Raw genomic sequence first — 26,993 nt, 5'->3', positions numbered from 1 at the left:
ACACATAGCCTTGATGCAACCTCCCTGGGCCGGGACACAGTAGAGGTGCTTGTCTCCGTTGAACAGATGGGACTACTGAGCTTGGAGGTCACTGGGGAAGTACAGGACTGGGATTTAAACCTCGGACTGTCTGGCTGGAAAGGCCTTGCGATGATGACTTTCAGCCTTGGTCTGGGGGCTCTGCAGTGTGTGTGTGCATCCAGGGACAGAACTAGGTGCTCTCTGGCGATGCTCACTCTGCTGGGACCTGAGAGGGACTGGGCCGGGCAGGGAGCTGGACTGGCCTGCTGAAGCCAGGGCTGTAGTGGGGGCGGGGGACTGGTGGTTTCCTCCTGCCCTCCAGGCTCGGAAGTGGCGCCAGCTGGGGTGAGATCACTTCCTCACCCGCCCGCCCCCCCCCTTCCTCTCCTCCTGGCCCCATTTGGCCTGCCCAGGGCATAGGGCTGTGGAGCTGTGGGGGTGTGGGTGCAGGACTGGCTTTGGGTGTTTTGAGCACTCTTTGACCTAAACAGATTTCTTGAGGCCTGGGAGGCAGATGAGGCCGAGGCGGGGTGGGTGGGGTCAGCCTCCTAGTCTGGTTCTTCCTGCTGTGGCTCCCAGAGAGGTCCCAGAGGTGTCAGGCTAGGACCTTGGGGTGGGAGTGTTTTGTATTTCATCACCTTTCTTCTATCCCCCCCTTAGGTGCCAGCTGCAGGCCCTGCCGGTGCCCCCACCCTGTGCCACGGCCGGCGGGGGTTCCTGGGGATGGGATTTGCTGCCTGTCACAAATCACATTGCCAGGGATTTCCAACCGACCCTGGGCCCTGCCATCGGGCCACCGCCCTGCCACCACCACCACCACCAACACCACCACCACCACCACCACCACCACCGAGAGGCTTCGGGGAAGGGGAAAGGGTAGCAGGGAGGTTCCGCCGGTGCCTGGCCTGAGGAGCAGGGCTTAGCTGCTTGTGAGCAGGGTCCACACCAAATCGTGTTCACAGTGGCTAAGTTCCGCCCCCCGGGCCCCCACCTCACCCTGGCCCTGCCACCCTTCCTCCCCACCACTGCTGCCGCCGCCGCTGCCACAAGTCAGGCTCCCTGGGCTCTGCCTCCCGTGCCTACTGAGCTGAAACACAGTGGATTTGTGCAGACTGGCTCAGTTCAGCAGGAACAGGAGTCGTGCCCCCTCGGAGCCCGTGGCCACCCCCATCCCCCCACCTTCTGTGGCAGATCTGGACCCAGACCGAAGTCATCGAAGGAAAGGCTTTGGGAGGGGGTGGGGCTTGGGATTGGGGTGGGTGGGCCTGGTGGTGCCCAGCTGTCTGCAGCAGGCCCCTTCCCCCAGTCTGCACTTGGAGACCCCCCACGTGGCCTCTCATTGGGCTAGGCTCCCAGGCAGCCCTTCTGTGAAGAAGGGAAGCCAGCTGTGTCCCCAGCCTGGATGACACCCCCCACACACAAGGCCTGGAGCCTAAGCCCTCCTCTCCTTAGCCTGGCCACCAGTTAGTTACCCAAGAGGAAGCGGTGCTGGGCCCCCAGACCGTTAAATGCCAACTCCAGGTTTCCGGCACCAGCCTGGCCTGACCTAAGCCTGCCTGGCCTCTTCTCCCTAGGCTACGCAGCAGCCTTCTAACTTGGGGAGTGGGGTGAAGGGAGGAACACTGGGCCCCTTCTCTGACACAGGCAGGGACAGAGACTTGTCGACCAAGAAAAGCCACAGGCAGGCCTGTTTGGTCCCCTTGGAGTGGGGGGGGGGGGGCTGTCCCAGGACATGGAAACAGGCTGAGATTGCCAGGAGTCCCGGATAAGATGGGGTGGGGCTGGAGAGAGAGCATGCCCCTCCTCACTAGTGCAGCTGCTGTCCCCAGGTCCTCAGGGCTGGCCTGGAGCTCTCCCTAACCAGGGAGGGACAGACAGAAGCTTGGGGGTGGGAAGTGGGGAACGGGGAGAGGGGCAGTTTGTACTGTGTTGCCTGATCAATAAAAGTCGCCCTGGCTTAATTTCTGAGTGATTCTGTCCATCCCTTCTCTTCCCTTCCCAGGAAGTTCGGGCTTTTGTGGCAGGAGGGTGGGTCAGGCGACACTGGGGGGCTCTGGGAAAGGCAGCAGCTTAGTTCTGGAGATGGAGAGGTAGCCCTGGGTGTGGAAGGGCATCCTGAGGTGGGGAGTGGTCCTGAGGGAAACCCTGAAGCCGAGGGTCTGACACTTGGGGACAATGGGGTCTGAGAAATGACAGGGAGAGAGCTGGTCCTGGGGCTAATGAAACATTGGGAATGTTGAAGGGAGTCCACTTGAACCGTAGTGGGGTTGACCTGCGGGGAGCTCTGAGGCCACAGACTGACACTAGGGATGACCAGGACTGAGGGATGTTAGTCCTTTCCTGGAGTTAGTGACCTTTGTGGGCAATCAGGACCTAAGGGTCCCTGGTGGAACAATGGTAATGCGTTGGACTGTGATCTGAATGGTTAACAGTTCAAAATCACCAGTAGGGTCTTGGGAGGAAGACTGAACTTTCTACTCTCTCTACAGTCTTGAAAACTCACAGGGTGTGATTATGAGTCAGGATTGACTCGATGACCCTGAGTTTTTGGTTTGGGGGGACAACTTAAAGGACCGGCGTGTGCAACATTTGATAAGTTCCAGGCCCAAGTAGGGGCATTTGGGGTGACTTGGACCTGAGGAGTTCCCCAATTACAAAGGGCATATCGGGAGCCCGAGGGTGGGCAGTTTGCCGTGAATGGAGGCCCAAAGAAGGGATTGAAGTAAAGCCGGCTTTGAAGCCCGGCACTACCTCTCCCAGGCCTCGAGGCGGCGCCAGGAAGAGCGCCAGCCGGCCACGCCCGCACATACCTGCGGAGCGCGTGGGGAGGGACGGAGGGCGGAGCCGCCTCCCATTGGGCTCTTGGGACTGATGACGGCGCCGCTAGCCAATCGCTGGGCCCAGCGCCGCGGCCGCCCCGCCCCCGGCCGCTCTACCGCCTGGGCGCCCGCAGCCAGCAGGCCCCGCCCGGTCTCGCTCTCGGCCCCGCCCCTCCGGGAAGCGCCTGTCCTCGGCTGCCCTGGCGGACAGTGACCCAGACTGAGGCCTCTGCCACGAATACCCCTATTTGTCCGTCAGCAGGAAGGCCCCGTGGAAGCTGCTGCCTGGACAGTCACGGAAGGAAAGCAGCCCAAGACCTTCCTGCCGTCCTCCAGACGCCTCATTCCATTTGGGGGCCGGGCGCCGCCTCTGCAGAGCAGAGCGCCCCTGACCCGTCGACCGCACCTTCCGCCTTTGTCCGGATCACGCCCCCCCCCCCGCCCCTCACTTCGAGGTTGGAGCCCCACCCTCCATGGCCTGTTCTAAACGAAGCCCGGGCCCTGGCCTTCCGGCCGGGTGCTTTTCTAACCCTGCCCATCTCCCTCGCCCGTTCAGCCCCGAGTGCCCCTGACGGTGTGCCAACCCAATCCTGGGACCGCGGGACTCTCCGCCACCCTGGCCGGTTCATCAGCACCCAGGGCCCCAAGTGGCTGGCCTGCTACTTGTAATTGTAGACCAGACCCTGGGTAGCCTGTCTGGTGCCAGTGCACCCCCGAGTGGCCGTTCCTAGACATGCAGGGGCCACGCAGCCTGGGCAGGGGGCAGCCGGGTACTAAAGCTAACCCTTCGTAGCAACTTCTGGGCTTATTTTCCCAACTGTAAAATGGCCACGATAATCACACCTCCCAGGGCTGCTGTTCGGAATGAAAGGGCAGAGGTAAATCGCTGGTACCTGCCCCTTAATGTCGGCAGCAGCGGGGCTCCCTTGTGTGGAGCTATGTGTAGAATGGAAGTGAGATTTTCTGGGGACTGAACAAAAACGGGGGGGTTCTGGCCCAGGCGGACGCAACAGTCACAAAATAAAAGGAAAAGTGAAGTAGTGATCATTCTTTTTTATTTTTAAAAAAGGGAAAAGCAAAAAGGAAATACAATATACGGTTCAATAAATAGAAAAAAATACAAAACAGTATTGATCTTTTGTCCTTAATATACATGGAGAGAAGAGGATGCAGAGGGGTTGACCTGGGTGGGGCGGTTTCCCCTCCTCTCTGGGCTCAGGACGGGTGGGAGAGACCAGAGAGACAGCAGTTGGGGCTTAAGGATACAAGTAGCAAGGCAGCCATGAAAGGAGAGGAGGGAGATGGGAGAGACAACTGGATGGAAAGCAAGTAAGAAGGGGGCCAGTTCCTGGCTCTCCCGGTTTGGAGGGGTGCTATGTGAGCGTGAGCCTTGTTTATGTTCCTGAGTTCTGAGTCCAGTGACTAACAGTTAGGGGGAGGGGCGACGCTGACTCCAGCCCACCCTGGGACCCTAATGCTGAAGAGAGGGGGTGGTCTCTGCTGGAAGAGGGGTGATGAGGTATGTGTTTGAGACTTGAGGCCTCTTCTAATCCTTCACTGGGCAACCTGGGTGGGGATGGCATGGAGTGGGCCCTGAGGCAGTGAGGGGAGAATGCACAGGGGGATTGAGTCCCCTGTGGTGGCCCAGGTAGGGGGTGGGGGGCTTGGTTACTCGGCCTTGGAAGGCTGTTAGTGTGAAAACCCTTGCTCCTAGGCCCCCCAGAGTCCAAGCCAGACCTGTAAATCCCAGCAGGGGCACTTGCCTATTGCATCTGGGGTGCCTGGGGACACCCCCACTCCCGCTCCAGGCCTCTGGGTGGTGGCTATGGCTTCTGATCCTGTGTCTTGCACACTCCTAGGCACGCCTGTGGTAGGATGCCCCTCCTGTCCCCTACTTCCGGTTGGGCTTGAGGGGTGGGGGTTGGCGAGCAAGACTCTTTTTGGCCCAGGCCAACTCCTTCCTTCCCTGACTTAATACTGAAACACCACGTGGGCCTCTCTTGCGGAGGCCCCCAGTGGAGAGTGGTGCCAGGGGGACCTGGGGAGGGGGGACGCGGAGCCCCTCAGCCGAAACGCTCCCGCACCAGAAGCATGAGCTTCTTTTTGCCCTTGTAGGTCTGTTTGAGGTTCTCCAGGAACTGGGTGAACTGCAGGTGCCCGTCGGGCGCCAGCAGGAAGGTCTCGCGGGCCTTGTCCAGGAACTCGATGAAGTCGCCGTAGTGCCGCGGGCTGATGTGCGTGAGGCGCGAGTGGCTGGTGGTGATGTAGGCCGTCACCGCCGCCTCCAGCAGCTGGCAGAGGGGGGCCCGGTCGGCCCCCATGGGCTTGGCCGCCCGGCGGGCCCCCAGCGGGCCCAGGCCAGGCGCCGAGAGGGTCCAGCGGCGTAGGATGTCGGAGAGCATGGGGGCGCAGTGGACGCTGCGAATGATGAGCGGTACAATGGCGGAGAGCTCGTGGCGGCCCAGCGAGTGGCTGAGCGAGCAGGCCCAGAGCACGTCGTTGACGGCCGGGTGGCTGTCCTGGTTGAAGGCGATGCTGAGCTGTGCCAGGGCCAGCGTGGCCAGCTTGTAGGCCCGCAGCGGCAGGCCGCGGTGCTCCATGTAGCGCGCCACCGTGAAGAGGTGGGCATGGCCCAGGCCGCCGGCCGCCGCGTCCAGCACGATCTGATAGGCGGCCTCGAAGGCGGCGTGGTTCTTCTCGCACAGCGTCAGGGCGGGCAGTGCGCAGTTCTGCGGGTCCTTCATGGCGCACTGCAGGGCCAGGGTGTGCGCGCAGGCCCAGAGTTCCTCGCGCCGGCGCCCGTCCAGTTGCAGGCGCAGCAGTGTGGCATGCGTGGTGCCCGTGACGGCCACGATGGTGGCTGCCTCCACAGGGGTGAACAGGGAGTACCAGTTTTGCATGATGTTTATCAGGGCTTGCGGGCCTGGTGGGAGGGCAGTGGGAGAAACGGGTCAGGAAGAGGAACAGGCGGGTGCACGTGTCTAGGTTAAGTACCCTACGGACATCGTTGCCTGTCATGGCTGAAGACCCCACTCGTGCATCACAGGACCTGTCTCTTACTACCTACCCTAAGGTCTATGCACTTTGGGGAGCAGAGACTGGCATCCTAAAAGCACATCAGCAGCCACCTACTCTACAGCTACTGGGCTCTCCCCATCCGAGGGAAGGGCAGTCATGAAAACCAAATGACACATGGAAACAATGACTCCAACGGGCTAACAGAGCAAGCAAGTATCAGTCTCCACAACCCAGAGACCAGAAGAACTAGATGGTGCCCCACGGCCACTGCCAGTTGCTGGGAAGAGGATCACCCGAGAAGGTGCCTGGATAGAGTGGGACAGAACATGGACCAGAACTCAAAACCTTAAAAAAAAAAGAGACCAGGCTTATTTTTGAGATACACTGGTGGGTCACCACGACCCCATGCCAAGTCTGTGGTTCTTAGGCGCCCTGGGGTTCTAGAAGGGTACCCACCTGTGTGTTAGCGTAAACCACCATTTAAGATGCAACATTTACCCAAGGACAACAAATCAGAGTGTTAGTGAAGGAGGAGGAAAGGAAACGGGTGGCACAGGGTGGAAGTGGGCTCAGGGATGGAACCATGAGTGGCCATGGGCGAGTGGAGACAAAATGCCTATCAACCGTTGAATGAATGGCGGATGATCTGCTATGTAAGCCTTCACCCAACTCAGAGTTAAGTTGGAAACAACCGACTGTGGTTTACTTGTCCAAAGGAGATGGGGGCCACCGAAAGGAACGAGGCTAGATGAGAACAAAAGTAGGGGGGCTACAAGTTATAGATCGGCTTCCTCCCCAAAGCACTTTCACCTGGCCAGCCTTCTGGCCTTTGTCCGTATGGGCTCTCCAGCCTGATGCTCCCGTCCAGCCTATTCCTGTGCAGAGGCCGGGGCCAGGGAGATGGTCTTGCTTCTCCCCTGCCTGGCCCGTCCCCTTGTGGCACCAGAGCAAGGGGCCAGGAGCTGGGTCCCACTGGAAGTTGTACCGGGGCCAAAGAGTTTCCCCCTCCCCAAAATGCGTGGCTACTTGGAACCTGTGAATGTGAGCTGATTTGGAGATTGGTTCTTTGCAGGTGTCAGAGTGAAGAAGGGTGGATTCTTATGAAGAGGGACATTTCGACCCAGACACACACGGGGATGCCAGCCATGATACGCTGGAGCTAGACGTTGGCATCATGCTGCCACAGGTCAAGGGATGCAAGGATTGTTGCAGCCACAGGAAACTATTGGAGGCCAGGCAGCGTTCTCGTCTGGAGGGAGCGGGCTCCTGCAGCCGCCTCTGCAGCTGGCCTCCAGGCTGGGAGAGAACAGGCTTCTGTCGCTTTAAGTCACCCAGTTTGTGGGGCTTTCTTAGAACCCAGCCCTCACCGATCTCGGTGGCACAGCTGACCAGCCAGCGCACCATCTCCCGGCGGCGCCACGTCATGGTGTTCAGGGTCATCCGCATCACCTGTGGGGTGGGGTGGGGAGAAATAGGGGGGAGAGGTTACCCAAAGCCGTGAAGTGGTTCACCTGGATGGGAAAGACTATTCCCATGAGTCATCTAACCGGGGGCAGGGAGTCACCTCTCTGGGTCTCAGTGGGCTCCTCCGTCCAAACGGGGTCAAGGAAAGTACATCTCATGGGCTCTGAGAGCGAAATGAATCGATGTGGGGAAGTGCCTGGCACGCTGCGTGGAAGTTCTCAGCGGACACCAGCTTTCATGTCTGCTGTGGGCATGACTCTGAGACCCACGGGCCCTACCTCGGTCAACAAACCAACCCAGTCCTCCTCTCTGGAAAGTTCCATGCGTCATAGTCCTAAATTCAGCACCTGTACTCCAGGCACTGCCACCTTCAGGTCCCACTCCCCAGTGAGCACCCTGCCTGCTTGCCTCTCCCTCGAGAAGCCCCCCCCTCCCCAGCCCTGGTGGACCTCAACTTTGGCCAGCTCCTTACTAGCCTGCTTCCTCCAGAGCCCACAATAGATCCAGCTCCACAGGAGCCATTCCTGGCCAAGCCTGCTCCCCAAATACCCCATGCCGGCGGCCTTTTCTTCCAGGGAAGGTGGGTGTAAGCCCACCAGCCCAGTTGTTCCTTGATTTACCTCCAGCCCCAGCCCCTCAAGCTGAGTCCACAACAGGACCTGTGCTGGCCTGGCCTGTCTCTTCTGAGTGCAGAGCTCACCTGCCAGGTCCACCCATGCTGGGCCCTGACTTGGCCCCAAAGGCTTCTGGGATTGCCTATGTACTCCCCCAGAAGGCCTTGGCCTGCAACTGCAGACTCCACCTCAGAGGTACTCTTTGCCCCCAGGGACTTTCTGAGCCCCCACTCCAGGGATGCCTCCCTCACTCCCAAGAAACTGCCTTGCTGTTGTCCACCCACAGTCTCAGCCACAGGCTCCCCACGTTCCTCCGCCACAGCCCAGTGCTAACACACTCTGCTTTGTCCTCTCCGGAGACCCAGTGCCTTGAGGTTCCCCACAGTGGTCCCCAGACCTCACCCCCCCAGCCAAGCCCCTCCTTCATGGGCCCCTCCCTCATCAGCCTGACCCTCCAGGCCCTGCCAGCTGCACTCAGACCCTGCCTTCACCTGCAGGCCCAGCTCCAGCGCGATGCCCAGCAGCGTGGTGTCCGGCGGCGCACTTGCCGGGGTGGCCGTCTTGCAGGCGTCCTGCGCCAGCTTGAAGAGCAGGGCGGGAGAGTGGATGTTCTGCTGGATGGAGCCCAGCACCACGTGCAGCCACTTCGGGTCTCCTGGGCAAGGTGGGGAGAGGCATGTTGGGCACACCGGCACCAGTCCGGTGCACACCCAGGAGGGCAGGGAGGGAGACACTGCAGACAAGCGGGCGCTGGCTCCGTGAGGTTGGGACCCATGGCCTCTCCTGCCAGCCCCTTCTCTCCTCTGTACCTGCTGGGCCACTGGACCGAGTGCCAGGAAGCCAGTAACTACCATGGCATCTGCTGTGTCTTGGCACTGGATAGCCGTGTGACTCTGGACAGGTCACCTCACCTCTCTGTGCCTCAGCTGCCACATGTATCAAGTGGGCATGAAGGGGGAGCCCTCAAGGAGAAGCAGTTAAGGGTGTGGCTGTGAACCCAGCAGCTGCCCGCAGAAGAACGACGTGGCAGTCTGCTTTGGAAAAAAAGATCACCACTTTGGAAACCTCTGGGGGCAGTTCTACGCTGTCCTACAGGGTCTTACGAGTCTGAATGGACTCCACAGCAAAGGGCTAGGGTCTCCCTCAGAGGAGCGAGGTTTCGTGGTCGTGAGGAACTCCACATGGTGATCACTGAAAAAGCAGTAGCGTTTAGCCCAATTAACACTCCTGGCCTGCTCCCCACTCCTCTCTCTCCTTCTCCTCCAGGCACCTCAACCACACCAGGCTCGGTCCAGCCCCAGGGCCTTTGCACTGGCTGCTCCCTCTGCCGAGAGCAGCAGTTCTCAACCTGTGGGCTGTGACCCCTTTAGGGGTCAAACTACCCTTTCACAGGGGGTTGCCCGATTCATAGCAGTAGCAAAATGACAGTGATGAAGTAGCAATGAAGATAATGTTATGGTTGGGGGGTCATCACAACATGAGGAACTGTACTAAAGGGTCATGGCATTAAGAAGGTTGAGAACCACTGGCCTAGAGCGTTTTCCCCCCTTCAGATTTCCACAGTCAGTTTCTCCCTGTTTGGGGTCTCTGGTCCTTTCTCTGTGTTCACTCTACAGGTTGGGACCCACCAGCCACTGGGGGGAACAAGATGTGAGGATTATGGCTTCAGAAAGGTCGTGCGTGGTGTGGTTCTGCTCTGGCCCACAGGGTCATGAGGAGTCGCGTTCTACTCCATGACAGCGACTTTGAATTTGGTTCTTTCCCTGGTGACTGCCCGGCTTGCCAACCAGGCGGGGAACCCCAGGGAGCAGGGATCTGGGGCTGTTCTGTTCCCAGCTCAGTCTAGTAAGGAGCCCTGGAGGCGAAGTGTGTAGCCGAGCATGGGACTGCTCGTGGCTGGTCACAGATCAAGCCCACCAGTCCTTCTGCGGGAGAAAGTGAGGGCCTGCTTCCATAGAGACCGGCAGCCTTGGAAACCCCTGGGGGAAGTTCTACTCTGTGCCATGGGGTCCTGGTGAGTCAGAATCGGCTTGAGGGCAGGGTTTGGGTTTGGGTTTCTGCGCCAGCACCCGGAGGAATTTCAGAGGGAGCGGAGAGGGCGGTCGCTGTGCTCACCCTTGGCGGCCGTCAGCATGGTGGAGGCCAGCTCACACTGGCGGGTCTCCAGGTGGCCCAGAATGAACCAGCGGGGGTAGCGGTTGCTCAAGACGGAGTCCAGTGGATTAGGGTGAGGTTCTCCGGCGGGAAACGCTGTCTCCAGGACCGGTAGCCTGGGGTGAGGGGTGCAGAGAGCCCATGGTGAGGCTGGAGGCCCACTCAGTGATCCCGCCCCAGCCCATCCACCCTCTGTGGCCAGCAGAGCCCTGGTCTCTGGAGATGGCAGGTGTGTGCCCGTGACGTTCACTGCAGTGCTGTTTATGAGAGAGGGGCTACGGACATCCCTGAGCTGTCCAACACTTGGGAGAAGGTCACCGACGCCAGGCTGCACCAAGGGCAACAAGGCTGAAGAGAGACGATGACTTGTGTCCTGATGGGGCCTTCTATCACCCTTTCTGTGACCTCCCTAAGCCACACCGTGCCACTGTCAACCCACCCCAGGGCCTTTGCTTAGGCCAAGTTCTCTGCTCAAACCTGGTGGCTCCTCCGCACCTCCTGCAGCTCTTTGCCTGATCACCCCACAGGAAAATGGCTGGTTCCCACCCTTACCTCCCTCTCTTGTCCCCTTCCTCATTTCATTTTCCCCAGTGAATTTAGCACCGTCTGCCATACAATGCATTTTCCCCACTAGCCGCCTGTCTTTCCCTGCCCACAACCTCAGCTCCGCGCGGGCAGGGTTTTTTCTGAGTCCTCCGCCCGAGTATGGGGTAGGTGAACGGTATGTACTTGTGGGGTGACTCAGTACCCAAGCTAATGCGGTGAAAGTGGCTCACTGACATGTATGCCCGCATTCCCTGAACGATGGGTGACAGGCTTGGCTCGTGACAAAAAGGTGTTGGAGGTTCAAGTTCACCCAGAGGCCCGAGGATCGTTCAAAAGCTGGTATTTGAAAACCCCACGGAGAGCTTTTCTCTCTGGCACACACACACAGGTCTCTGTGAGTTGGAAGCAGGGGCAACTGATCTGGAATGGGTGGGTTTGTTTTTTCTTATAAATAAATACGAGCTCCGGCTCCTTGCTGTGTGACCCTGGGCAGTGAACAAGCATATCTTGGGTCACTTTCACTTTCTTGAGGTGAAAAATGGTCTTCCCTGGGCTGCTAGGAGGGTGGGATCAGGCACTAACTAGGTGGACATCGTGGACTTCAGTGGAGGGGCCACTGAGTCTCTACTGAAGAGACTCAACTCTGACAATCCTAAGCGGATGAAGGGGTTTGGCTGTGTTTTAACACAGAGGCGCTCTCATAGCAGGGGGTGGGGTGGGGGGCCGTCACATGTTGGGCTGCTAACCTCAAGAGTAGCAGTTTGACACCACCAGGCACGCCTTGGGAGAAAGATGAGGCTTTCTACTCCCCTAAAGAGCTATGGTTTTGGAAACCCTTAGGGACAGTTCTACCCTGTCCTATAGGGTTGCTAGCAGTCAGCGCGAAGACAATGGCAAGTGAGTTTTGAGTGTCTTAATACCATTGTATCTCTGGACCCCGAAATTTGAATTTCCCCTAATTCTCCCGTATGGCACCAAGCAGTCTGCTTGGACCATTTCGCCCAATTATTTGAAAATGCAAGCACACCTGGTGCTCGTTTAGGAATGCTCGAGATGATTCAGACCGGAATGCTGGACTGATCCAGACTGGAAGTTCAGGGGGGGGGGGGGGGGCTCAGTTGGACAAGAAGGTCGAGAAAGCCCACGGTGGCCTTGAATGCCAGGGTGACGTGGAAGGGAGAGTCCCCTGAGCTGCCTCCCCATTGTATCCACCCTCTACCCCCATGCCCGTGTCCCCAGTCACCTCATGGCTCGCAGCGCCAGGCGGTAGGCCAGGTCGGGATCGTGGGGCAGCAGCGCGGTGAACAGGTAGCGGGCACAGGTGTGCATGGGCACACTCTCCCGGAAGAGCACCTCCCCGAAGCCGCTGAAGGGACCACCTGCAGGGGCAGCCTTGGCTGAGACCTCAGGAGTAGGCGGGCCCCTGGACAGGGTGACTGGGGCTAGGCAAATCCCTGGGGTGGGGTGCCCAGGGCATTAGGATATGCTGGAAAATTGGAAGCAACGGGGACAGACCCCTGGGTGCGCCCCCCGCTTCACACAAAGGGAGGGTGAGACCAGAGGGAGGAGGTGGGGCCCGCATCTGTGGTGAGGGCAGGGCATTGGACAAGGCCAGTACACATTATTACCATAGAAGAGAGGCACCTGGAAGAGGCAAGGTCAAGCTACCTCCACAGTGTGGTAAAGGGAGCAGGGCCTGGAGGGGGGCGGGGACAGAGTTGAAGGGCAGGGCCTAAACTGGCCCCACCACCAACATGCTTCTTAGAACTGAGTTAGGTGAGACTTTTGTCTCCGGTACTTTGGGTGGGTTCTCAGGCAGGGCTGCTCCCCGGAGAGGAACTATCATACTTTGTGAGTAGAGAGCGAGAGGAGACCTTCTGGAGATGGACTGACACAGTGGCTGCAACAATGGGCTCAGTCTTTGGATGGGACATGGGGGTCTCGAACAACACAGACCTGCCTGACAGTCAGGACCAGGGGAGGAACCCTCGTGGAGTTGGCGGGTCGAGCTGCTAGCCAGAAGGCTTGAAGTTCAAACCCACCAATGGCTTCCCTGGAGGAAGCTGAGGCTGGCTGCACCCATAACGATTTAAAGTCCCGTGGAGACCCCCAAAGGGCAGTTTCTACTGTGTCCTGTAAGGTTGCTAGGAGTGGGAATTGACCCGACAAGTGTCTTTTGCACCCCATAAAGACTTAGAAAGAAAACCGCAGGAAGATTCCCAGCGAACTGGACCGACTTCGAGACAGGGGGGTGAGGGCCAGGAGGCGGGTCTGGGGGCGGGGCCTCACCTTCCAGCAGCAGCCCCGCCTGCTTGCGCAGCACGTGCACCAGCCGCTCGTCCAGCTCCACCTCCTCCAGCAGGGCCAGCAGCTGCTCCTCGTTCCGCACCACCTTGTCCTGGGCGTACAGCCCCTCGGGCAGGGCCCGCTGCTGTCCCAGGCCCAGGAGGGCCACCTCCAGCGCCAGGGCGAAGTAGGACTCGCCGGGACTTCCGGGCACAGGCACATGCTGGTAGGCCACCTTCCGCTTTTCCGGGCCTGCATCTGTGGGAGATGGGTGTACTGTAAGGGGCTGCTGGGGTGGGAGTGGGGTCCTTGTGCGGGAGGCAGGGCTTAGGGGAGGCCCAAAAAACCCATTGATGGCTTCGTGTTCAACTGATAAGCCAGACACAGGCGGGGGCGTGGCCAAGCAGGGTCGCCCCACCTTCCTCAGCCCCCTCCCATCGTGGATACCTGGGTGAAGAGAAAGGGTCTCTTCTTCCAAGCGACAGACCTCCAGCAGCGCCCTGCAGAGACAGCCAATGGGGTCCAGGGGGTGGCCCACCCATCCTTCCGTGTTGGTGACGCAAGTGGACCCTTTCTGGAGCAGCTCTGTGGACGGAGAGGGGCTGGCTCAGTCCCTGGGTGGCCGTCTCTTGCACCGTAGGCTCCCCCACCCCCTATCCGGTGGCTCTCTTCTCTACCCTCTTCCCCACCTCCGAACTGACGGTAGCCCTCAGCCTGGGCCCTGACAGGGTCCCCCACTTCTGACAGGATAAAGCCTGAACAGCTGGCTCCCAGGGCCTCCTAACCAGCGCTGGGTTGCGCGTGCGTGGGTGCATGTGTGTTACCTAGCCTCCCTCTGGTCACCGCCCACAAGCCATAGCGCTCCTCCAACCTGGATCCTGGAGCAGTCTTCTCCCACCTCTTCCTCCTGGGGGAGGTGGTCTCCTAAAATCGACCCCCCCTTGGGCGCACCTCACTAACCGGCCTTTCTCCCATTACTCCTGCACGTCCCCCCAGATCTTTTGTTTTGCCTTAGTTTTTTTTTTCTTTTTAAAAAAACCAAACCACATCAATTTGAATGGATGGCTCACGTTTAAAAACCAGCCATTTGGGGTCCACGCATCGAGATGCCCGGCCTCATTTGATGAGCCCCGTTGGCTCGGAGAGGCAGGTGCCAGCTCTGTGAGGAGTGGTCATGCCCTGGTGACTGGGATGGTCCGCAGAGTGTGGCCAGCAGGTTCTGGGGTCCTCTTGAGAACCGTCCCTTTGGGGGCTGCAGGTCCTCGGGCCAGCCCGCCATGGGCGATTTGTCATGACTTGTTGCCTTACCATGGCTCTGTGAGTATTTCCCAAAGTCCCGGTCTTAGCTTCCTGCTGACAGGGGGTTCCCACCTTTTTTCTGCTGCTTGTAGCTCTCCAGCTGATGGCGCCGCTGCAGCCTCAGGGTGTTGACGATGGCGCCCGCCAGCCGCAGGGCCTGACGGGGGTATCCGTGTGCGCGCAGGGTGTCCACTCGGGCGCAGGCAGTGGGGAAGGCCTCTCCCAGCCAGAGTGGGCGGCCCTGGGGGTCAAAGGCCAGCTTGTCTCCACCCACATTGCCTTTGAGGCTGGGGCCGTAAGAGTCGCTGGCCAGGATCCTCTGCAGGTGGGCATCGCTCCAGTGCAGCTCCCCGGCCTGCAGGGCTCGGCTAAACACTGTGTGGCGGGGACCTGCCGCTGCCACTTCTGAGCCTGGAGGACAGGGGTCCAGGAAGACTGGGTGAGGTGCCAGGTGGGGGATGTGGTCAAGCTCCCCAACCAGGTGCGGATTCGGGCCTGGGCCCTGGCTCAAATCCTCACCCCAGCCCTCTGAAGGGGCCTGTGGGGACCTAGTGAGCTGTGATCACCCCATCATGTAAATCAGCTGTTCACAACCTGTGGGTCGAGACCCCTTTGGGGGTCGAACGACCCTTTCACAGGGGTTGCCTCATTCATAACAGGAGCAAAATGACAGTGATGAAGTAGCAACGGAAATAATGTATGGTTGGGGGTCGCCACAACACGAGGAACAGTATGAAAGGGTCGCGGCATGAGGAAGGTTGAGAACCACTGCTGTAGGTGGAGACCCTCTACCCATTTGCCTATGCTGCTGCTTCGGTCTCCACTTGGCTTGCCTCCCCCTCTGCCTCGTCCCTCCCCTCCATCTCTGCCTCTCTCCTCCTTGCTATCTAGATTCCCCACCCCCTCCATTCTCCCTGTCTCTGTAACTAGTCACAGAAGGCTGATCCAGGACCTCAGCCAGGATGAGAGGTGTCTTTACTTTCACACTTCAGCACCTCCACTCCCCACCCCACCCCCGGACTGCCAACCTCCCCTTGCCTTGGGCAAGTGCTCTCCTCTGACTGGGGCTGCCTTTCCGCTCCCCCACAGCCTCTTCTCTCCGGGGACAGGGACCCCTCTCCTACCTGAGCTGGGGGTCTCGGAGGGCTGCAGGCTGGGGCCATCAAAGGCATAGTTGCCTTCTTCCAGGGGGCACACCTCCAGTTGGTCCCACTTGCGTAACAGCTGCAGCCAGCCACCCCGCTCCTCGGGCTTGCAGTGGGGGCTCAGGACAACACAGACCCAGAGGGCCCCTGAGCAGGGAGGACAAGCCCTTAGTGAGCGTCTACTGTGGGCCAAGCCCTGCTCTGCTCAAGCCTCTCCTGGCCCACGAATGACATTTCCACCTTGATTGGCTCAGGGCCACACAGCTGGTACGTCGAGCGGCAGGAGAGGAACCCAGGGCACTGGTGCCGTCCCAGAGTGGGGGGGGGGGGCACACTTGTATCTAACATCTCTGCAGAATGTATCCACCTGCATCCAAAGCCACTTTTGAAGTGTTGAAAAACAAGACTAAGAGAACACTATGTGGCTGATGACAATGCTAGGGAAGTCACACAGAGAGACAGAAGTGGCCCCAAAGAGATAGAATGGAACACAGCCACGCACTTCCACCCAGGTCTCCTTTTGTGGCGGGGGCGGCAGAGTAGGTCGGCTGCAATGGAAACTGCGCTGAGGTCCTCACGCTGAATGTACTGACTATCCGGCTGTCCTTGCGGGGTGTGCTCCACCTCCCCCAATTCACATCCAGATGGGACCTGGAAAGGGGACCTTTTTTTGGGGGGGGGGAATAAGGTTTTGCAGATTCTAGCTAGTGAAGATGGGCCTGCGAGGGGTGGGGTTGTGTCCTTTAAAAAGATACATTCAAGTCCTAACCCTGCACTTGGCATTGTGACCTCATTTGGGGCAGTGGATGTCTTCCTTTGAAGCTTTTGTTTTAAGTTGAGAAACATTTTATCGAGGCAGGGAAAGAACTTCCAGGAGAGAAGGGAGAGCAGAGAAAGGGACAGCGGGCATCTTGAGCCCCTGGGCAGGTTCCAAGACCCAACAAGTTAGGTCAGGGAAATCACCCACCCCCTTTGAATCTATCTATTGGTGAAAACGAGGTTATCCTGGATTCAGCGTGGGTCCTACTACTATCTGACAAGGATTCATCTTACAGACTTTGGACACGTCATCAGGAGAGACCAGTCCCTGGAGGAGGACAGCATGCTGCGTAAAGTGGAGGGACAGACAAGAGGAAGGCCCTCAACAAGATGGGTTGACACGTGGCTGCAAAGGAGCACTTGTAGAGATGGCGCAGGGTTTCCTTCTGTTGTGCATAGGGTCACTATGGGTCAGAACCTAGGGTTCCGTAGTCGATGGCACCCAATAACAATACTATCTGGCTAACACATTGCTGTTAAGTCCATTCAAACTGATGGGGGCTCTGTAGGACAGAGCAGAACTGAGCCATAGGAGTTTCAAGGCTAAAATTCTTTCTAAAAGCAGTCCTGGGGGTGTCGTGGGTGGCTGGCTGCAAGCTAAGCAGTTCAAAACCACCAGCTGCTCCTGAGGAGAAAGATGAGGCTCTCTACTCCTGTAATAAAGAGTTACAGTATCAGAAATCCACCGGGGGCCATTCTACCCTGTCCCACAGGGTCACTATGAGTCATCGTCAACTCAATGGCAGGAAGGTATTTTTTTTAAGATTCCTTACAAAAGCAGACCATCACGTCTTTCTCTGATGGCTCTGAACTGTGGGCTTCTCTCATTACCACCCGAGTGCCTAACCACTGGGCTCCCTAAGCCAACATGACTAACTAACCAAACTCACTCACTGCCATTGAGTCCGTGCTGACTCACAGTGATCCTCCACGACGGCAGAACGGCCCCTGTGAGCTTTGGAGATGGCAAGTCTTTACAGGACTAGAAAGCCTGGTTTATTTCCCGTGGAGCTAGCTGGATGGTGGTTTGGAACGGCTGACCTTGAAGTTAGCAGCTGGCTCGGAACCACTAGGCCCTCAGAGCTCCTATGTGACTGGTATCAAGTACCTGAAACTAGTCAAGTATCTTATAAAGAAGATGGACCCGGAGACCACGTCACCCAGGAGGACAGGGTGCCACAAGCCAACAGAGATGGACACATCCAGAAGCAGCAAAGGACTGCCGAGGGCTGCTGGTGGTCACTAGAAGCAAGGGACAGTTTTTCCTCTCGGGACTCTCAGAAGGAATCTGTCCGATGAACGCGTTTCCAGAAACAAGACAATCCATCTCTCTTCTTCAAAGATACCTCCTTTGGGCTATTTGACACCGACTGCCCCAGGAGACCCAGAGCAGGTCCTGCTGGAAGGGGATGAACCGAATCCACGGACAGAACACTTCTTAGAAGCAAGGACAGCAAGACTTGGCTTCGCATACATTGGACATGTTGTCGGGCGAGACCAGTCCCTGGGGAAAGGCCTCGTGCTTGGGACAAGAGGAAGGTCCTCAACAAGATGGGTTGGCACAGCGGCTGCAGCAATGGGCTCCCATCTAACAGTAACGGTAACGGTGAGGACGGTGCAGGGCCGGAGTGTCGTGCTGTAAAGGGTCGCTAGGGGCTGGAACTGACGTGACGGCACCTAACCACCACCCAGAGAGCCGGAAAAAAGATGGCGTTTGGTCCCAGAGATGTGGGCAGAGACCCAGCAGCGAATGCCACGTGACGACGGAGGCAGAGGTGGGAGCCATCTGTCTGAGCAAAGGGGCATGATGGATTGCTGGCCACCACCAGAAGCCACACGAGGCAAGGAAGCCTTTGGAAGGAGCCTGGCTCTGCCAGTGCCTTGACTTTGGACTTGGGGATCTCCAGGCTGTGAGCCCCTACACTCCTGTTGTTTTAAACTCCCCAGAAGCAGCATCGAGCTGACCTCTGGTCGAGCGTGTCTGTTGCATTTTATTATCTGTCTTTCCCACGAACTGTCAGCTCCGTGAGGGCAGGGATTTTGTCTCTCGTCCTCTGCTGGGTTTCCCATACTCAGGATACGGGCCATAGTGCACATAGTAGGTGCTCAACAAATACTTCTGTAATGAACGGAGGAAGGATTCACAGGCCAGGCCTTAATCTCAGGCAGGAGCCTGGTCTCGGCCGCGCTCAGGGCCGGCCCTTACCCAGCTCGTCCCACAGCTGCCGGCACTTGTCAGTCATGCCCGCGCCCTGCTGCCGCCACAGCGCCAGGCGTGGGTCCTGCAGGAACTGCTCTGTCATGAGGATCAGCATCCGTGCTCCGTTGGAGTCCCGCATGCGCAGCATTTCCCGTACCTGTGGGGGGATGGGTGGTGAGGAGGGGGCGGGCGTCCAGGGCCTCCTGAGGACGCCTCCCGCCGCCCCAGAGCCCACTCAGCACCTTGCTGAACATGGAGCGAAGCTGCTGGCTGGCTCCGTAGTAGCCACCATGGGACAGGAGCTGCTTCACCTGCTCCTGGATCTGCTCTTCGTCCAGGTGCCAGCAGTTGGCATCCTCGATGCCAGCCCCCGCTGTGGGGTCTGGGGCACCTGAGAAGAGGAAGGGAAAGTTGAAGCTGGGGCGGGGAGAGAGGGTGTCTGCCCCTGCTGCCTGTCCATTCCTCCAAATTCCCCACCCCACCCTAAATAGCCATCTGTTATCCCACTCACCCATGCATCAATTTACCCATCCATCCATCGGTCAGTCCGTCTCACCATAACTATCACCCCTCCTACCCATCCACCCATCCACCCCACCTAGAACATCACCTGCCTACCCAGAAGTTCACCCCCACTCATCCATTTACTCATTCATACACTGATCCATCTCCTCTTAAACATGACCTACCCATCCTCCACCCACCCTTTATCAGTCTCACCTGAACCGCCACCTGCCTGACAACCCATCCATTCATCCCGCCCAAGTCACCACTGCCCCCCCTCATTCATCCATTTACTCACCCACTCATATGTCCACCTCACTGTAAACATCACCTGCCCACCTGTCTGTCTCATCCGTACCATCAGTCATCTGTCCCACTCAATACCCCACCCCCACCCACCCACCTACCCACCCATGTACTCATCCATCCACTTGTCTATTCCATTTACTTATTCATCCATGCTCTCATCCACCATCTACGCCCCATCCATTTGTTCATTCCAAAAGAAACGCCACCCACCCATCCATCCATCAGCCTGAAAAACCATCACCCATCAGTCTCTCACCCAGGTCGTCCTGGGCACCTAGGCCCTCATTCTTTATCAGTTCGTCCACACGTGCACACCTCCCTGCGTACCTATCATTTATCACCCACTGTGCTGTAGCTCCTACCCTCTGTACGTTGTTGGTGTTTAGGTGCCGTTGAGTCAGTTCTGACCCGTGTTAACCCTTATGTCCAACAGAATGAGACACCGTCAGAGCCCACACCATCCTCCCAAGTGCTCTTACACTCGAGCCCACCCATACAGCCATGGCGTCAGTCCATCTTGTCAAAGGTCCTCTCTTTCGCTGCCCCTCTACTTTATAAAGCACAGCATCCTTCTCCAGGGACTGGCCTCTCCTGACAACATGTGCAAAGTATGTGAAACAAAGTCTCGCCAGCCTGGCCCTAAGGAGCATTCTGGCTGTCCTTCTTCCAAGACAGATGTGTTTGTTCTGTGGTACTTTCCACAGTCTCTGACCTCTATCTACATATCCATCTCATGTATCCATCCAACCCTTTGTCCCATTTGCCATTCCAACCCATCCAGACCAATGACCCACCAGCCCCTGACCCTTGTAACCATCCTCTCCATCCACCCAAAGAACCACAACTCTCCACCTGGCCTTCCCCGGGAGCCAGGCATTTCTCCACACATCTGTCTGTGCACTAGTACACCTGTCCCTGTTAAACAAGACGTCCACTTGCGCGATCCATTTGCCATGCTGGCCCTCCCACACGGACCTCCCACGCGCTCATCAACTCACCCCTGATATCCATAAACCTTTCGGTCCTTCCATCCTACCACCTCACCACCTCACTTATCAAAGCCTTCCCTGACCACTCATGCATCCCTCTAATTGCCACCAACTCCCAGTTCGTCTGTTTTTCTACTTACTCACCCGTCCACTCACCCCACTGTTTATCCCATACCATCAGTTCTCCCCAAGACCCGTCATTGATTCTTTCTGTACCCATCCACCCCCACCCTCAATTCCATCTGTACTTCCACCCAGAACTCATCCACCTACCCACCTAGGCAACACCATTCTGGTAGAGCCCCCACAGCCTCCCAACACCTCCCCACCCATGCCCCAAGTCTGACAGCCAGGGATGTCCCAACATGCTCTGCCTGCCCCCGCCCTAACCAGACCCAAGCCTGTCCCTGTGATCTTGACAGATCCATACACCCACTCTGAGTTTCCCCAATTCAGACTCTGCCAGAGCCTGGATTTTTGGCCAATCTCCCACCCCCAGGAAAGATGGAATCCAGGCATGGGGCCTCAGAGTAGTGCCCGTGCCCTCAGGGACCAAGCTAGGGGCTGTGAGGATGCCTGCTCCACAGCTTGGGAGGCTGTGGGTTGCCCCCTCGCAGCTTTGCCCCCTCTGAGCATGACCCCCCAGCCCTCACCATGCACCAGGTTGATCTCGGAGCCCAGCAGGAGGATCTCATCGGCCAAGCGCTGGGCGGTGGGCAGCACCTCGGTGTGGTGGGCGCTGATGAGGTACTGCACAAACTTCTGCAGCTGGTCCCTGTTCATCTGGGAGAGGGTCTCCGAGATGGGCAGCCGCAGCTCCACCCGGCGGGCGAGCCGGATGCGGTACAGCGACAGGGCCACCACGTGGGCGCAGTAGAAGAGGTCACGGTTGTCGCAGCCACAGCTCACGGAGGTGATCTTGCAGCGGTCGAAGCTAATGGAGACGTGGTAGAGGCTCTCGGGTTCGCCAGGGCCCCCCAGCTCCTTCACGTTCCCGCTCAGGTGAAACCCTAAGAGCAGAGCCAAAAGGTCAGAGCCCTGTCCTCCCAGGGGACAGCGTGCCCTGTGTCTACCAGCCAGGTGCACACAAACCCGGCTGAGTGAATCAGGGCCTGTGCCCTGACTCCACTGAGCCTCAGTCTCCAGTGGAAACCGTGGTAAGAGCCTCCTGGTTGGGCTACTTTAAGAGTTACATGAGTTACACGTTGCACATGCTTAGAAGCCTGTTGGCAGATGGCACAGCCACAGGGTCTCTTAGGAAGGGTGTCTGAGATGGTTTTCGCAGATTTGGGTCACCATGGACACCACCAGGGCGCTGGGACCTCCGGAACTCTCTGGAAAGATGTCCAAGGCTTGTGGCATTTGGGAGCGAGGGGCTGATGTGGCAGGCCAGGGGTGCAGGTCACCCCATCAACCCTTCCCTGGCTCCTGGTGAGCCAGCTGCAGGCTCACCGGACTGGTTAGGCTGCTCCAGCTCCAGCCCCAGCCAGCCCTGGCTGCGTCATCGGAGAGACAGCTTCCTCATACCGGCGGGAGACAGCTGAGACTGCCGGCCAGCGGTGGGGGCCCCAGGCTGTCAGGACCAGGGAGGGTAACATTGGCAGAGCACCTGCCACAATCAGGGGGTGTGGGACAACTTCTTCTGGCTCGGTCTCTTCTGAGCCCTCCCCCTGGAGTTGGAAGCTGCTGCTTCTTATCCCCCTAACCTAGTCTCTGTACCTCTTCTTTTGCATCTAGCCCATCATCTGGTTCCCCAGCCCCCACCTGGGATGTTGCTAACCCTGCACCTCGACCCTCCCCTCCCACCATAGGCAGAGGTCCTAGGCCGCCCTCAACCTCTGGTCCCAGCCTCTACCTGGAGTCTCTGCCTGAGGTCTAAGATGACCTCTAATTCTCTGCTGCCTGAGGTCTAGGAACCTTTGAAAAATTTCTGGCTCTTAACCCGCACCCTAAAGTATCACTGGCACCCTAAAGAATCCCTGGGCCTCACTGCCTGAGGTCTGGAATGTCACTCTTCTGGTTTAAGGTCACTCCTCTCACTCCCCACCTGAACCCCACTCCCCACCTCTTCCCCAGCTAAGCTGCCTGAGGTCTTCCTTCACCCACTGTTCGGAACCCTGCAGGCAACCTGCGCTGGGCCCAAAGCCTGAGGTTTTGGACTTCCACAGCTTGCCTCAAACCTCTACCCCGAGTTGCCCTCACGGCCTTCAGTTCTGCCCTCTGCCTTGACATGGGCCCCACTGCCTACTTTCCAGGGGCTAGCTCCTCTCTTCTCCCTTCTGCTTAACCAGCCGTCCCCGGACCCATCTAAGCCCTGGCGCCTGGGGTCTAGGGCCATCCCTGATCTTGAGCTCACAATACACACTGCCACAGAGTCGATTCTGACTCATAGCGACCCTATGGGACAGGGTACAACTGCCCCCGTGGGTTTGAGACACTCATTCTTTCAGGGAGTAGAAAGCCCCATCTTTCTCCCAGGGAGCAGCTGGTGGTTTCAAACTGCTGACCTTGCAGGCTGCAGTCAAAGTGGAACCACAACCCCACTAGGGCTCCTCCGGCTCCCAATGTCCTATTGCAGCTGGGCTCGAAGCCTGAGGTCTCTAACACTCCCCTGTTCTTCAACCCTCAAAGCCACTTTGGGCCCACTGACTGTGAAGGGGATCTCCCCTCCCTCCCGCTGGGCCCAGGTCCAGAGGGGCAAGCAGGAGGCACTCACCTACTTGCAGCACTCGGTCCACGGCCCCACTCTGCAGCAGGTGCAGCCCCCGGGTGAAGGGCACCCGGGCGTCATGCTCGCCCTCCGGGGGCTGGTAACCCAGTGAAGAATACATGCATATCTCCCGCTCGCTGCGTGGAAAGGACCAGAAGATAATGCGCTTCTGGACCGGCTCTGGCACCCGGGAGAACCGCGCTTCTACCTGTGGGAAGGGCCAGTGGATGAGAAGCCCCGGCTCGGGCCAGGGGCCTGGGTTCAAATTCCTGCTTTGCCAAGTATATAGCTTTGAATCCGTCACTCTGCCTCTCTGAGCCTCCCTGTACCTCTGGAGGCTACCAGCATCCACTTCCTGGGCGGGGGGGGGGGGGGGAGATTAAATAAGCACCAGGGCACTCAAAGCCCCTACAGGAACACCAGACCCACAGCTAGTGTTCTAGAAGGTTCTGTGCCTTCCCTCCTGGAAACCAGGCTCTAGGTCCGCAGGGCAAGTAGCCCTGCCTTCCAGGCCCTTAGGCAGTAGGAGGAAGGAAAAGAAAAGCCATGCAGGAATAATAGTAAGTAAAGCCTTGTCTTTAACCCTGCTATAAAGCTTCCATTTAATTCTTAGACAAAACAACCCCAAGAGGTGGATGCTGACAATCACTGGCCCATTTGACAGCCAAAGAATCAGAGGTTCATTGGGGAGGGGGTGTCAATTCACTGGCTCAGGGTCCCAGAGCTGGTGAGCTCCAACTCCCAAGGCCAGCTTTGTTCCAGTGTCAGTCACCTCTCCTTGTCCCACCCCCAGCAAGGGCCCCCAGGGAGGGAGGGGTATCCTTAGCCACCCCTGTGGGCTCCAAACAAGGAACGGAGCTGGTTGAGCCTGTGTTCCAATCCCGGCTTGCTACTCACTTACTGGCTGGGTGACCCTGAGCAAGTTTCCCAACCTCTCTGTGCCCCAGTTTCCTCACAAAGTGGGCCAGAGTGCAACTCCCAAAGGGCTGTTGGGGACATGCTGAGCTTCTGAGGGTGGGAGCCACCAGAGGGGGTGTTAGGATGATGTGGGGTATCCTGCACACAGTGTTGGGCAGAGACCCTCCGGAGCCCGCCCTGGCTCCTGTTTCTTTGGTGGGTGGGGGGCTGGCGGAGAAGAGGGAGTGTCTATGCCGGGCAGGCTCAGTCCAAGGGGACAGTCTACAGATGACTAAGGGAGAGGGATTTTCCAAGCCCTGAATCAGAGCCTGCCTCATCCCCACTCGGCCCAGTACTCATTTTCCTGGCTTAGCTCCTAACTCAGGAGAGGCTAGGGAAGAAAAGACCATTTACAATGCTGGTCCATGGGAGCCCACTCTGGGGCTTGGGGAGGGCATTCAGGGTCCCCAGCCCTGGGACATCCTGGCGGTGCTTCAGAAACCACAGAGGCAGGGTGGACAGGTTCACCTGTTCAGGGATGAGGACCTGCTTCTGGGGCTATTGGACACCCTTCCCCACCAAGCTCCAGAAGGGCTGGGATGAATGCCAGGGGGGCAGGGAGGGCACTCTGGCCCTTGGGTAATCCCCTACGACCATACAGGAGGGGTTGGGCAGTCCCAGGTGGGAGGAGGGCCCAGGGGCGCTGAGGGGGAGAGAGGGCTTGAGAATAAGGGTCTGGAGAGGGGAGCCCACCAGGTGCAGGTGTGTTCTGGGGGGTGGAGAGCAAGATGAAGGGAGGAAAGGGATGTTTCCAGACGGGGATCTAGGTAGGTGGATGGGTTCTACTGGGGTCTGCAGCAGGATAAAGACGGGCAGGAATGGGGGTACAGAAGTCTGCACTCTGTGCTCTGGGGAGGTGGGCTTGACGGAATTGTAAAGAGGAATGAGAGTTCAGTTGGCGGCACCTTCGGGAGAGTAAGAACGAGGGAAGAAAAAGCGTGTCCCCCGCCCCCTCCGTCCCTCACCCCTCTCAGTCACCTGCTCGAAGGCCCAGCTCTCGGCCACTCGCTTAGCACTGAGGTCCAGCAGCGTCTCGGGCCGGCCTCGGCAGCGCGCGGCCCCGGCCCCGGCATTGCGCTCCTCCGGTCCCGCGGGGCCCCCCCGGCTCCGCTTGGCCGTGGGGGGGTCCATCGGCCAGCCGGGGCCGGGGCGGGGCTGCCAGGGGTCGGTCCGGTGCCTGCTGGGCGCCGCCGGCTCCCGCGCCGTCTGGTCGATCTCCAGCCCTTCCTCGGCGCTTGGCCACCCGGGGACCCCCTCCGCACCTACCCCCGCCCCGCGCCGGGCCGGCCGGGTGATGCGGCCCCTTTAAGACTCTTCACAACAATGAAGCTGCCTGGGCAGCCGCTTTATCCTCTGCCGTCGTCCCACCCCCGTCGCCCGTCCCCGGTCCCCATTGGCCCCCCTCCGTTCCCCACGGCCCTGCTCTGCCATTGGCGGCGGCGCGCGCTCCGTCGGCGAGATGCCGCTGCTCATTCGCTGGAGGCGCTTGCCCCTTTGGTGGGCTCGCCCAATCAGAGTGCTCAGCGAGAGGAGCTGTCGCTCACGGAGCGCCGGCGGCCAATCGCAGCGAGAGGACCCCCGCGGGGTGGTCCTTCGGCGGAGTTTCGGGGCGGGCCCTGGGTTCATTCACAACATTCCTCCCCCGCCCCCATCCGGCTGGACTGCGCGCCCCGGGGCAGCTGGGGCTGCGCCCACACACGGCTTTGTTTACTGAGGGTCGCTTCCGGGCTAGGTGAGAACGAGCCACTAGATCCGGTCAGTGGGGTGAGACGGCGCGAAGAGAGAGACCCGAGCAGGTCCCAGCCCCTCCTTCCCCCTGCCCATGGGAGCCCGGACAACTCCCTCGGCCTCTGTGGGCGCCGGCTCTGGTCACATTTCCCTGCCCCCTAGCTTGTCGGGCCTGTGTTTCTCATTGGGTCTCTTCCCTCGTCTCTCCGTGGCCTCAGAGAACCGCATTTTCCCCGGATCACACTTCTCGCCATCGCCATCCAATGTACTTTTCTCTTTCTGGGGCGCTTTAGTGTCGGTGGCTCTCCGGGGCTGGTCTCATTACTACAGGCTGAGCCCCCATCCAGCCCTGGAACAGCGCCTGGCATACAGCAGGCGCCCAGTCTGGAGCTTGTAGGATCGAACTCCAGACTCGTCCGCCCTTGGTCCCCTTTCAGTTGACGTGACCCACAGAACAAAAAAAGCCCAAGCTGGCCGCTAAGTGACCTGATGATTTCCCCTGAAACCTGACTTTCCTTCGGGGAACTTCCAGGCCCCACCCACCATTCAGTAAACTTCCCTCCAGACCTGAACTGTCCAGAATGGTCCCCAATCGTTTCCAGTGATTTTTGAGCCAGGTTGGAAATGTGCCTTAAATAGAAAGCACATACCAGACTTTGGAGGGAAGAAAGAATGTATAATGGAACACTAAGAAATTTTTATATTGTTTGCAGGTTGAGATGCTAATATTTTGATAAGCAAAACCAAAACTCACTGCTATTGAGCCGATTCTGGCTTATAGTGGCCCCATAGGACAGGGCAGAACTGCCCCTGTGGGTTTCTGAGACTCTTTACAGGAGTAGAAAGCTTCATCTTTCTCCCTTGGAGCTGGCTTGTGGTTTCAAACTGCTGACCTTGCAGTTAGTAGCCCAATGTGTAACCAATATGCCACCAGGGTGCCTATACTTGAGATAAAGTTGAGCTACATCAGTAGTTCCTAAAGTAGGCGATTGCCTTCTTAGGGCGCAGAATGATCCAGGTAGCTTGTCTTCCAAATTTCCTGGCATACATGCGTGAGTGCTTTGAGCACTTAAGTTTTCTGAAACATTTCGGTGGGTATTCATTCGATTCCTGGAGCCTGGTTTTTGCCTAATGCTTTCAGAGCAGCTTGAACTTCTTCCTTCAGCCCCATTGGTTCTTGCTCCTATGCTACCTCCTGAAATGGTGGGTCCTGGACAAGTTGTTTCTGGTACAATAACTATTCTTTCCATCTTCTCTTGTCTTTCCACTGATGTAGTCATTTTGATATCTATGTATTCCCCTGGGGAAGCCTATGTGGATAGTGTTTGTGTGGTTGAAAAAAGGCATTTGCTACGAACAAGTTGTTGGTTTTGCAAAATTCTATCATCTGCTCGCCAGCTTTGCTTCCAAA

The 26,993-nt window shown here is 58.3% G+C and overlaps 1 protein-coding gene across 1 annotated transcript; it reads right to left on the bottom strand.

The window, feature by feature from the left end:
* Positions 1-3,793: 3,793 nt before the first annotated feature.
* ZSWIM4 (zinc finger SWIM-type containing 4) lies at positions 3,794-25,200 on the bottom strand. Its single transcript, XM_075548028.1, has 14 exons — positions 24,833-25,200; positions 22,904-23,105; positions 20,841-21,197; positions 18,628-18,776; positions 18,392-18,542; positions 15,346-15,513; positions 14,294-14,632; positions 13,370-13,507; positions 12,926-13,180; positions 11,880-12,015; positions 10,052-10,206; positions 8,428-8,591; positions 7,226-7,307; positions 3,794-5,763 (listed from the first exon to the last, which is right to left on the bottom strand). Exons 1-14 carry the CDS (start codon positions 24,983-24,985, stop codon positions 4,904-4,906), a joined length of 3,309 nt encoding a protein of 1,102 aa, XP_075404143.1. The 5' UTR covers positions 24,986-25,200; the 3' UTR covers positions 3,794-4,903.
* Positions 25,201-26,993: the final 1,793 nt, after the last annotated feature.

This window comes from Tenrec ecaudatus, chromosome 1 (assembly GCF_050624435.1).
Source record: "Tenrec ecaudatus isolate mTenEca1 chromosome 1, mTenEca1.hap1, whole genome shotgun sequence".
In the NCBI taxonomy this organism is placed as follows: domain Eukaryota; kingdom Metazoa; phylum Chordata; class Mammalia; order Afrosoricida; family Tenrecidae; genus Tenrec; species Tenrec ecaudatus.
This window is presented reverse-complemented; position numbering and strand designations above follow the sequence as displayed.

Bases quoted from the DNA above. Each gene is read 5' to 3' on its own strand.
- ZSWIM4 (XM_075548028.1), bottom strand. From the start codon at position 24,985: ATGGACCCCCCCACGGCCAAGCGGAGCCGGGGGGGCCCCGCGGGACCG. The intron at 23,106-24,832 runs GTGACTGAGAGG...CCCTTCCCACAG, and splicing joins AGAGCTGGGCCTTCGAGCAG to GTAGAAGCGCGGTTCTCCCG. The intron at 14,633-15,345 runs GTAGGAGAGGGG...CCTGTCCTCCAG, and splicing joins CTCCGAGACCCCCAGCTCAG to GCTCAGAAGTGGCAGCGGCA.